At 46.0% G+C, this 11,931-nt stretch overlaps 1 protein-coding gene across 1 annotated transcript; it reads right to left on the bottom strand.

The window, feature by feature from the left end:
• Positions 1 to 9,590: 9,590 nt before the first annotated feature.
• Positions 9,591 to 10,732, bottom strand: LOC124698969 (G-box-binding factor 1-like). Its single transcript, XM_047231346.1, has 5 exons — positions 10,571 to 10,732; positions 10,244 to 10,450; positions 10,063 to 10,140; positions 9,870 to 9,935; positions 9,591 to 9,780 (listed from the first exon to the last, which is right to left on the bottom strand). Exons 1-5 carry the CDS (start codon positions 10,730 to 10,732, stop codon positions 9,685 to 9,687), a joined length of 609 nt encoding a protein of 202 aa, XP_047087302.1. The 3' UTR covers positions 9,591 to 9,684.
• Positions 10,733 to 11,931: the final 1,199 nt, after the last annotated feature.

Raw genomic sequence — 11,931 nt, forward strand, 5'->3', positions numbered from 1 at the left:
AGCATGATCTTTTTAGTCCCCCAAGCATTGAGGAAAAAATTTACTTTGATGATACTTTGCCTCCTATTTATGATGATTATAATGATAGTAGTCTTTTAGTACCGCCTTGTTATGGAGGATAAATTTGATTATGATTACAATATGCCTCCTATATTTGATGATGAGAATAATAATGATAGCTACTTTGTTGAATTTGCTCCCACTATTACCAATAAAATTGACTATGCTTATGTGGAGGGTAATGATACTTTTATGCATGTGAATAAAGATGTTTTATGTGATACTTATATTGTTGAGTTTGCTCATGATGCTACTGGATATTATTATGAGAGATGAAAATATGGTTGTAGAAATTTTCATGTTACTAAAACACCTCTCTATATGCTGAAATTTTTGAAGTTACACTTGTTTTATCTTTCTATGCTTGTTGCATCATGCTTCATGAATTTGTTTATTTACAAGATTCCTTTTCGTAGGAACCATGTTAGGCTTAAATGTGTTTTGAATTTGCCTCTTGATGCTCTCTTTTGCTTCAAATACTATCTCTTGCGAGTGCATCATTAAAACTGCTGAGCCCATCTTAATGGCTATAAAGAAAGAACTTCTTGGGAGATAACCCATGTGTTTATTTTGCTACAGTACTTTTATTTTGTATTTGAGTCTTGGAAGTTGTTACTACTGTAGCAACCTCTCCTTATCTTAGTTTTATTGCATTGTTGTACCAAGTAAAGTCTTTGATAGTAAGGTTCATAGTAGATTTGGATTACTCGCGTGAAACATGATTTCTTGTCTGTCACGAATCGGGCCTAACTCTTCGTAGGTAAGTCAGAAAATTATGCCAATTTACGTGAGTGATCCTCAGATATGTACGCAACTTTCATTTAATTTGAGCATGTTCATTTGAGCAAGTCTGGTGCCTCAATAAAATTCGTCTTTACGGACTGTTCTGTTTTGACAGATTCTGCCTTTTATTTCGCATTGCCTCTTTTGCTATGGTGGATGAATTACTTTGTTCCATTAATTCCCAGTAGCTTTATGCAATGTCCAGAAGTGTTAAGAATGATTGTGTCATCTCTGAACATGTGAATTTTTATTGTGCACTAACCCTCTAATGAGTTGTTTCGAGTTTGGTGTGGAGGAAGTTTTCAAGGGTCAAGAGAGGAGGATGATATACTACGATCAAGAAGAGTGAAAAGTCTAAGCTTGGGGATGCCCCGGTGGTTCATCCCTGCATATTTCAAGAAGACTCAAGCATCTAAGCTTGGGGATGCCCAAGGCATCCCCTTCTTCATCGACAAATTATCGGGTTTCTTCTCTTGAAACTATATTTTTATTCGGTCACATCTTATGTACTTTACTTGGAGCGTCTCGTTTGTTTTTGTTTTTGTTTTTGTTTGAATAAATTCTTGTGTGGGAGAGAGACACGCTCCGCTGGTTCATATGAACACATGTGTTCTTAGCTTTTAATGTTCATGGCGAAGGTTGAAACTGCTTCGTTAATTGTTATATGATTGGAATCGGGAAATGCTACATGTAGTAATTGGTAAAATGTCTTGGATAATGTGATACTTGGCAATTGTTGTGCTCATGTTTAAGCTCTTGCATCATATACTTTGCACCCATTAATGAAGAAACACATAGAGCTTGCTAAAATTTGGTTTGCATAATTGGTCTCTCTAAAGTCTAGATAATTTCTAGTATTGAGTTTTGAACAACAAGGAAGACGGTGTAGAGTCTTATAATGTTTACAATATGTCTTTTATGTGAGTTTTGCTGCACCGGTTCATCCTTGTGTTTGTTTCAAATAAACCTTGCTAGCCTAAACCTTGTATCGAGAGGGAATACTTCTCATGCATCCAAAATCCTTGAGCCAACCACTATGCCATTTGTGTCCACCATACCTACCTACTACATGGTATTTCTCTGCCATTCCAAAGTAAATTGCTTGAGTGCTACCTTTAAATTTCCATTCTTCAGCTTTGCAATATATAGCTCATGGGACAAATAGCTTAAAAACTATTGTGGTATTGAATATGTACTTATGCACTTTATCTCTTATTAAGTTGCTTGTTGTGCGATAACCATGCTCATGGGGACGCCATCAACTACTCTTTGTTGAATATCATGTGAGTTGCTATGCATGTCCGTCTTGTCTGAAGTAAGGGAGATCTACCACTTTAATGGTTAGAGCATGCATATTGTTAGAGAAGAACATTGGGCCGCTAACTAAACCCATGAATCATGGTGGAAGTTTCGAGTTTTGGACATATATCCTCAATCTCATATGAGAACATTAATTGTTGCTACATGCTTATGCATTAAAGAGGAGTCCATTATCTGTTGTCTATGTTGTCCCGGTATGGATGTCTAAGTTGAGAATAATCAAAAGCGAGAAATCCAAATGCGAGCTTTCTCCTTAGACCTTTGTACGAGCGGCATAGAGGTACCCCTTTGTGACACTTGGTTAAAACATGTGTATTGCGATGATAATCCCGGTAATCCGAGCTAATTAGGACAAGGTGCGGGCACTATTAGTATACTATGCATGAGGCTTGCAACTTGTAAGATATAATTTACATGATACATATGCTTTATTACTACCGTTGACAAAATTGTTTCATGTTTTAAAAACCAAAGCTCTAGCACAAATATAGCAATCAATGCTTCCTCTCGCGAAGGGCCATTCTTTTACCTTTTATGTTGAGTCAGTTCACCTATCTCTCTCCACCTCAAGAAGCAAACACTTGTGTGAACTGTGCATTGATTCTTACATACTTGCATATTGCATTTGTTATATTACTCTATGTTGACAATTATCCCTGAGATATACATGTTACAAGCTGAAAGCAACCGCTGAAACTTAATCTTCCTTTATGTTGCTTCAATACCTTTTACTTTGAATTATTACTTTATGAGTTAACTCTTATGCAAGACTTATTGATGCTTGTCTTGAAGTACTATTCATGAAAAGTCTTTTGCTATATGATTCATTTGTTTACTCATGTCATTACCATTGTTTTGATCGCTGCATTCATTACATATGCTTACAATAGTATGATCAAGGTTATGATGGCATGTCACTCCAGAAATTATCTTTGTTATCGTTTACTCGCTCGGGACGAGCGAGAACTAAGCTTGGGGATGCTGATACGTCTCCGACGTATCGATAATTTCTTATGTTCCATGCCACATTATTGATGATATCTACATGTTTTATGCATACTTTATGTCATATTTATGCGTTTTCGGAACTAACCTATTGACGAGATGCCGAAGGGCCAGTTCCTGTTTTCTGCTGTTTTTGGTTTCAGAAATCCTAGTAAGGAAATATTCTCGGAATCGGACGAAATCAACACCGAAGATCTTAGAATCCCCGGGAGCTTCTAGAACACCCGAGAACCGTCAGAGAGGGGCCACAGGGGGCCCACACATGGTGGCGGCGCGGCCCAGGAGGGGGGCGCGCCGCCCTAGTGTCTGGTGGCCCCAGACCCCCTCCGAGGCTACCCTTCCGCCTACTTAAAGCCTCCGTCGCGAAAACCCTATTACGTTCGACGAAACCAGAGAAAACCTTCCAGAGCCGCCGCCATCGCGAAGCCAAGATCTGGGGGACAGGAGTCTCTGTTCCGGCACGCCGCCGGGACGGGGAAGTGCCCCGGAAGGCTCCTCCATCGACACCACCGCCATCTTCATCAACGCTGCTGTCTCCCATGAGGAGGGAGTAGTTCTCCATCGAGGCTCGGGGCTGTACCGGTAGCTATGTGGTTAATCTCTCTCCTATGTACTTCAATACAATAATCTCATGAGCTGCCTTACATGATTGAGATTCATATGATGATGCTTGTAATCTAGATGTCATTGTGCTAGTCAAGTGGATTTTACTTATGTTATCTCCGGAGACTCCTTGTCCCACGTGTGTAAAGGTGACAGTGTGTGCACCGTGTGGGTCTCTTAGGCTATATTTCACAGAATACTTATTCACTGTTATGAATGGCGTAGTGAAGTGCTTATTTATATCTCTTTATGATTGCAATGTGTTTTGTATCACAATTTATCCGTGTGCTACTCTAGTGATGTTATTAAAGTAGTTTATTCCTCCCGCACGGTGTAATGGTGACAAGTGTGTGCATCGTGTAGTACTTGGTGTGGGCTATGATTGTGATCTCTTGTAGATTATGAAGTTAACTATTGCTATGATAGTATTGATGTGATCTATGCCTCCTTTCGTAGTGTGAAGGTGACGAGTGTGCATGCTATGTTAGTACTTGGTTTGGTTATGTTGATCTGTCATGCACTCTAAGGTTATTTAAATATGAACATTGAATATTGTGGAGCTTGTTAACTCCGGCATTGAGGGTTCGTGTAATCCTACACGGTTAGTGGTGTTCATCATCCAACAATAGGGTGTAGAGTCTAGCATCTATCTATTTATTCTGTTATGTGATCAATGTTGAGAGTGTCCACTAGTGAAAGTATGATCCCTAGGCCTTGTTCCTAAATATCGCTATCGCTGCTTGTTTACTCGTTTTATCGCATCTGTACTTCCCGCAATATTACCACCATCAACCACACGCCAGCAAGCACTTTTCTGGCGCCGTTACTACTGCTTATATTTATTCATACCGCCTATATTTCACTATCTCTTCGCCGAACTAGTGCACCTATTAGGTGTGTTGGGGACACAAGAGACTTCTTGCTTTGTGGTTGCAGGGTTGCATGAGAGGGATATCTTTGACCTCTTCCTCCCTGAGTTCGATAAACCTTGGGTGATCCACTTAAGGGAAACTTGCTGCTGTTCTACAAACCTCTGCTCTTGGAGGCCCAACACTGTCTACAAGAATAGAAGCACCAGTAGACATCACTCATTAGCCATATTATCATTCCTACAACCATACTTGATGCTCTCGGTTACTTTACTTTATTTCTTTGTTCTTGTTACTTATGCCCTCAAACACTAAACAACCTTTATACACTCTAGCTTCGAATTATAATAACTTACGAGTATTATTTGGATAATAGTAACAAGGGGCATTAAGACCTCTAATAATAGCTCTCCGTGGTTCGATACTCTTACTTCGAAACTAGCTACAATTGTTCTGTGCACTTGCAATCATCAACAAAAGTGGGGAAATATGGTCTATGTGCTATCAAGCTCGATATGCGCAAAGCATATGGCCGCGTTGAATGGTATTTGCCGGAGCAAATAATGATTAGGCTCAGCCTAATCTAGGATGGATTGAGTTGATTATGAACTGTGTCAAACCTCTCTAGTATCAAGTCCAAGTTAATAGAAACGAACCAGATGCTATTATTTCTACCCGGGGGTTGCGGAGGGGGGATCTTCTATCTCCTTATTTATTTGTGCTACAGGCTGAGGGGTTCTCGAGCTTACTTAAACATGAGGAGGACGTTGGAAATCTTATTGGTGTGAACGTGTGCTGTAATGCACATGTAGTTTCTCACTTATTATTCGCTCATGACTCTCTTATTCTTATGAGAACAAATATTTTGAATGTTGAAACTCTACATCAAGAGTTGGATAATTATTGTGCCTCATCTGGTAAGTTAATGAGTGCGGCCAATTCCAACATTTTCGTTAGTCCCTATACTTCGGTGGAGGTGAAGTAGGACAAATGTCTGGAATTAAACATTCTAACGGAATCTGTTACAGATAAATTCTCCACCATATCCATCATCACGCCCTCATGTTGCTGGATTAGATATCACCTACCTCTTCCATCACCTCACTGGATCAAGTTGGAGGAGACGTCATTGTGGTGCATGTGTGCCCATTTCGAAGGTGCCGCTAGTTGTTGTGCTTATTAGATTGGATCGTGGATTGTATGAGTACATGAACCATGGTTATAAATCATTGCCACTCACATTCTTCAAGTTCATGAAGAAATAATCTCTCTTTTGTTGCTAGCATCTTCTTGATTGGTACTTGATTTTTTCGCACGTCGTGAATTTTCTTGTTTTCTATATTGGGAATCACATCATTTTTATGTGGGAATATATTTTCTTCTCTTTCTCGGTTCCATTCTCGTTCTTTCTGGCGATCCATGTTAAGTAATCTCACATGCTAGGGCTAGATTATGGAGATTCACTAAGGGTGCTAGTGGGACAACAAATACTTGTTGGTTGTTCAATGTTAGTACTTGGTGTTTTGGTTTTGTAGGCATATTGTTTAGACGGGGAAGGATGACAATGTTGCTAGTCTGAGAGAAGACAACGAACATCGGATCTCGCCAATGGAAAGTTATAATTAAGGGATAGATAGGCCCAAATATGGATCTTATGGTTGTTAGAAGCCAAAACAAGCGAGAAACAAAGAGGGTGAGCCCCTATAATTGGTATGATGTTTGAAATGTGGCAGCTATCTCAGTAATGGGAAGAACAACAAGAGATGGTGAACCCATGTGGTGAGGAAGGTGGTAGGTTTTAACATTTTCCTAAAAAATAAAATTGTACGTTAAAGAATTACTAGGAGAATGGAGGCTAGGCATGGGAGCAATGGGCTGTGATCGAGCATTGGCCAAAGAGAACACAAGAGAAGTGATTGAAAAAAGGGTGAATAAAATGCCAATTTTCTGATAGTGATTTTTTGTGAGTATCACTCGATCGACCGTGAGCTGTTAGCGGAGATTTGGTTAGGGCATGTGGAATGGTAGGGAAGACGTGTCTTCTGTCTTCTGTTAGCAGTTCACAGTTCACGTCATCTAGAGAAGACGCTAAATGTTACAATGCATTATCTATTATTGTTATCCCTACCAATAAATGAGAATCAATTAAATTTAGAAAGAAATTGAATTGCTAAGGGAAAACAAATGGTACAATAGAGAAAGTAGCCTTCATTGATTTCATATGAGATTATCCCTTTAGCTAAAAAGACAAAAAAATGATAGTCTTCTCTTTCTTCAATCTCTCCGCCAACTTAGAAAAGTCTTACGTGGCAACTGCAAGGAAAAGGTTGACAACTGGATTTTCCATACACCAGGGAAATATGCCTGCCTGGGCAAATCTTTCGAGATTGTTTGAACTATCTTTCTGAAATTATTAGAATTGAAAATCCTGCCGATTACCAAAATTACAAAAAAATTAAACTTTAGAACTTGGTTTTCAAATTTGTCTTAACTGTTCTGGATTTCTCGGTGACCGGTAGTCCCGAGCCCTCCAAGGTTTAAAATCGGGAGTTAAAACCTTGGTTGAATAAGAGCAGAGCCCTCCAAGGTTTAAAATCGGGAGTTAAAACCTTGGTTGAATAAGAGCATGATCGATGAATAAACATTCGTTTCAGTTGATTCACTGTTGGAGCTGGTGAAAAATTGCGACTGACTATAGTACATAAAAGAATCGTTACATTGCGCACAACTCCGGTGCTATACATCATCGTACCACTATTTTTCGCGGTTACAGATTGCACCAAAGAATGAGAAAACGGAAAACATTTCTTCAGTGCCTTAGGGCATAATTGAAATGTAAACCTACCTTCCTAGACACACGGTCGAGATAGAAATACTAAAGGCATTATTAGTAGTAGAAAAAATGGTAGAAACTGTACTATACTAATATCAGTATTGTTGTTGCTTGCCTCCAAGAAACCAATCGTCATCATCAGTTCATCACCAATGGCCCTGTCAGTGACTCAGCGGCAGTAGTGCCATGCATGCATGCGTCCCCCTTAGTGACCCGCTAAGATCATAGACCGGCAGCTTAATTACCAGTGATCGCTGGCGCCATGGCGGCTGCCGGCGTGCATGTGCTTGAGCCTGGTTAGCTCCTTCCTCCTCCTCCTGGCCTCCGCCGCCGTGGCCGCCTTCTCCCTGCCGCTCAGGGCAACCTGCAGGCCCACTGCTCCCACCACGCCGCCGCTGCTCTGGTGAGCGCTCGCTCCTGCGGCGGCGCTCTTCTTGTCGGCAGCGTCGATGGCAAGGGTCAGCGAGCACGGGTCTTCGTCTTCGTCGGTGCCCTCCCCGCCCGTGGTTCCGCCGCCGCCCGGGCTGCCGGCCGTTTCCTGGAGCGGCTGCACGTAGGAGGTCGGCGACCCGCGGGGGTCGGCGGCCGTGACAACGGGGTAGTACCAGGCGCAGGGAGGCGGGAGGCAGAGCGGCGGCGGGAGGTGTCCTGCCGTCGTGCCGGTGGGGTTGCCGACATGGTCGTACGCTCCCGGTCCGCAGGGCGGCCACGACCCCCAGACGTAGGGCACCGGCATGGCCGGCGGCGGCGCGCTGTACATGAAGCTTGGCTGCGGTGGCGTGGACGGCGGGGAGGCTTCCGCTTGCGGTACCGGCGGCGCGATGTCCATGGGCGTGGTCGCCGGCGTCGACGACGGTTTCTTCTTGGACGTCTTGGCCACCTGCAAAGAGGAAACAACACGACTCGGTCAGCACCTGCACTAGTCTCTCGGTCTGGCATGGTTCAGTCACGACCAAATATTTGCATGTATTGACGCGAAAAACGTTGTGAGACGTGTGTTGGACGTGGGGAAAATGAGTCGTGCCCTACAACTAGTGAAACGTGAACGACCAAAGTCAATTAACCTCGTGTGTGTTCCCCTACAAAATTGACTTGTGTTTGTAAAAAGAGCCTGAATTACTGTCGGTGCAACTTTTTTTCAGATCTGGCTTAATATTGGCCGCGGCAGCAACCATTTTGGCTATATGGGCGTCTGGCTCTCCTTTCGACGCCCATGCCACCACCGACAAGGCGCATGGCGAGCTTCTGACTAATCTTACTTGGCTCCATGGGAGCTCGAAGGGTTGGATTTGCAGATATGAAACGCCGCGGTTAGCAATGTGTTCCGAAAAATCGAGATAATGAAATGGAGCTTTATGTTCTCAAAGTGTTTTGAGATCGGCGGCTAATTTGATGAGATTTTGCACATCCGCGCAAGAATCTCAATTTGGTGTAGAGATGCAAGCTAGATCCCGCCAAAATCCCAATTCTAGTTCATTTTGTGATCCCTAGCTCAAAATTTAATCATAAAATTTGAACTAGAGACCACGAATTGAACTAGGGAGTTGAATTTTGACGGAATCTTACTAGACACCTCTTGTTTGGGCATCGTGTCGTACCCATGAAAAGTTCGGGTAAGGGTTTTTGCCAGCTTCTCGATCGCCTCGGGTCGAGTTTATCCGAACAGAAAACAATACTCTTTGGCCACTTGTTTTCGTCATCTGCACCTGTCCTTCCATGATGGTTTCATACAGCAAAGCTATACGCACACATGTCAGCTGCTTGGGCAAGCAGGCGCCAATGCGTGCCGCAATCTTCTTCTAACTCAATGAATCCCGAGATTGTAGAACCGACTAGATCGACCACCCGGCAGCACGTTGGCGTGCATGTGTTGCACCGAGAAAGCACACATACCCAAAGAAGCAAAGACAAATAAAGCAAGAAGCAGTATATTATTCGAGATCACTGTCAGAGAGCAAGTGTGATAATATACAAACATCAGTCGACAGGCTCTTCCCCGTTGATGAAAAAACAAAAGTCGACAGTTCCCTGTTTGACCATAATTAGTAGGTGTACGGCAACGATTGACTGGTAGGTCATGTGGCCTCCTCTCCCAGGGGAACAACTGGAGCTGGATTGGAACATACTAGGTTCGATCCTCCTTATTTTCTTTTGCCCAGAAAGAAGAAATGGTGCTAATAATGGACAAGAAAAGATTTGATGGAAACAAAATTAAAGGTAGGAAAGCGAAAGATGATGTGCCTGTTGTTTCAGCTGCTTGTTGGTTTCTTTGAGGGAGATGTACTGCTCCAGAACCATGTCCTTCTCCTGCACCACACAATGAACATTCAGAATTTCCAATTTTGGCATATGAAGAACATCATGGAGTTGAATCTAGGTTGATTGATCGAAGTAACCTTCTTCATGTTCTCGTTCTGTGACGCTAAATCCGCGACCTTTCTGGCCAGCTCGTCACGGATCGCCTGGGCGACACGTAGGGAATCAGAACCAGATCAGATCAGACAGGGATTCAAACTGCAGAGGATTGTGTACCCAAAAAAGGAGGAATTTTTAAGTGCAATAAGGACCCAGCAAGCAGCAATCACGTACCTGGCGGCGGAGGATGGTTTGCCGGGCCGACTCCCGGTTGGCGAGCACGCGCCGCAGCCGCTTCGCCTCCTTCTCCGCCTGCAGCAATGGTCCGCGGTTCAGGATCGGTGGTTCAGGCGACGCCGCCGGTGGAAATTTTGATGTGCAGAGGTAGATAGATGAAGAAAGCGAGCGACTTTACCTCGGTGAGCACGTTCCGCGGCCTGCTGGTACCGTACCCCGTCACGGCCGCGGCCGCCGCCGCCGCCGCGTGCATCGGCTGGTGCTGCTGGCCGGCGCCGCTGGAGCTGCTGGAGCAAGGCGAGGACTGGAGGCCGACGTTGCCCAGCTCCAGGCTCAGCCTCGTGCTGGCCATCTCCTCGTCCTCCTCGTGCTCCGTCGCCGCCTGCTGCAAGCGAACCGGAACCGGCCGCCATCCATCGAGAAATCAGTCCAATTCCTTGCTTCGAAACCCAGGGCAGGCTGGATCGAGGGGTAAACTAGATTCAGAAATCGGCTGATTGATTACCTGGGGTAGGGCGGCGTGGTGGTGCTGCGGTGATGGGAGCGCGTGGTGCTCGACCCCGGCCATGTCGGCGAGCGCCATGGCGGCGTGGAGCTCGACGTCGGCGCTGCCGACCCGCCGACATTGCCTGAGCTGCCCGCCGTCGGCTCGATCAGTAGCAGGCATGGGATGGGGCGCGCGAGATCTCGTTCGAATCCGGTGGTGGAGGAGGCGGGGAGCGGTGCCAAGCGAGAGTACGGCGGGGCCCCTGCCCCCTCTTTAAATATCGTCCCCGGAGAGGCGGCGCAAGGAGGTCGGACAGGTGGTACCCCTCACCGGCGTCTGCGAGCGCCTCTGCGGCCGGATGGGGAGCATCTGGCCCGTCCGCGGAGGCCACGTCGCGGTGGCACGTGGAGCCGCCGCGTGCCGTGCCCAGCATGCAGCGCAACGGCTCGTGGAACGAGGCGAGCGGGCCCGGGCGGCAGTGGCCAGCGGGGAGCAACCCTCCACTCCCCGTGCTGCGGGGCGTCGACGTGGATTCTGCGGCGGTATACGTGGGCGGGGTGGCCGGCCGGCCGGTGACTCGTCCGTCGCCGGAATGGGGAGCCCGCAGGTCAGCACGGGCGGAGGAGACGCCGCGTGTGAAACCGGACGGGCCAACTCCGGTGAGCGGAAGCGCCTAGAAGACCACGACGCAACTCACCAACTGGGCAGTTTGGCTGCGGCCGGCCGGAGCTAGCTGCATTGCATGCACGGACGCAGCCAAGCCTGGCAGTTCCATCCAAAGGACCACTCACCAGTAGCTCAGCACTTAGTCTAGGTTCACGATTTGTGACTTAACTACGGGCCGACAGTTTCCTCAATCTAAATATCTCGACTAAAGAAAATACTATAGGTAAACTCCCCGGCCCCTTATAAATTGGCCCTAGTTTTTTCTCGTACTTCCTCTCTCACAGTTTATTAGACGTGCGTGTACCTCTAGATCGCAAATCTAATCAAGTTAGTATTAGTTATATGTTATAAAAATTATGGAAAAGGCTGAGGTTCCCCCGGGGGAACAGCGTTCTGATCCCCCGGCTCCTCCGTGTACCACGCGTGAAAGAAAAAAAAGGCCCACCACGACACCAGCTCACGTCCCCAACCACCCAAATCTTATCCTATCGCTCCCGTCGTCTTCCTTCCCGGACCTCCACCTCCCGACTACGCACGAGCTCCTGCCGCGGGCGTCGGCCTCCGCCTCCACGACCGGACGCGAGCTCGCCTACCGCCGCCGGCCTCCGCCTACGCGAGTCGCGGAAGCCGACCTACCGCCGCCGGCCTCCGCCTCCATGGGTCGCGGAAGCTCCCCAAGGATGCGCCTCCGCTCCCGGCTCGCCCACCTCGCG

The sequence above is a fragment of the Lolium rigidum genome, chromosome 3 (assembly GCF_022539505.1).
Source record: "Lolium rigidum isolate FL_2022 chromosome 3, APGP_CSIRO_Lrig_0.1, whole genome shotgun sequence".
NCBI classification, from domain to species: domain Eukaryota; kingdom Viridiplantae; phylum Streptophyta; class Magnoliopsida; order Poales; family Poaceae; genus Lolium; species Lolium rigidum.

Excerpts from the sequence above, each read along its gene's own strand:
- LOC124698969 (XM_047231346.1), bottom strand. The coding sequence starts at position 10,732 with ATGCCTGCTACTGATCGAGCCGACGGCGGGCAGCTCAGGCAATGTCGG. Across the intron at positions 10,451-10,570 it reads ACCACGCCGCCCTACCCCAG|CAGGCGGCGACGGAGCACGA; the intron begins GTAATCAATCAG and ends GTTCGCTTGCAG. Across the intron at positions 9,781-9,869 it reads AGAACGAGAACATGAAGAAG|GAGAAGGACATGGTTCTGGA; the intron begins GTTACTTCGATC and ends TGTGTGGTGCAG.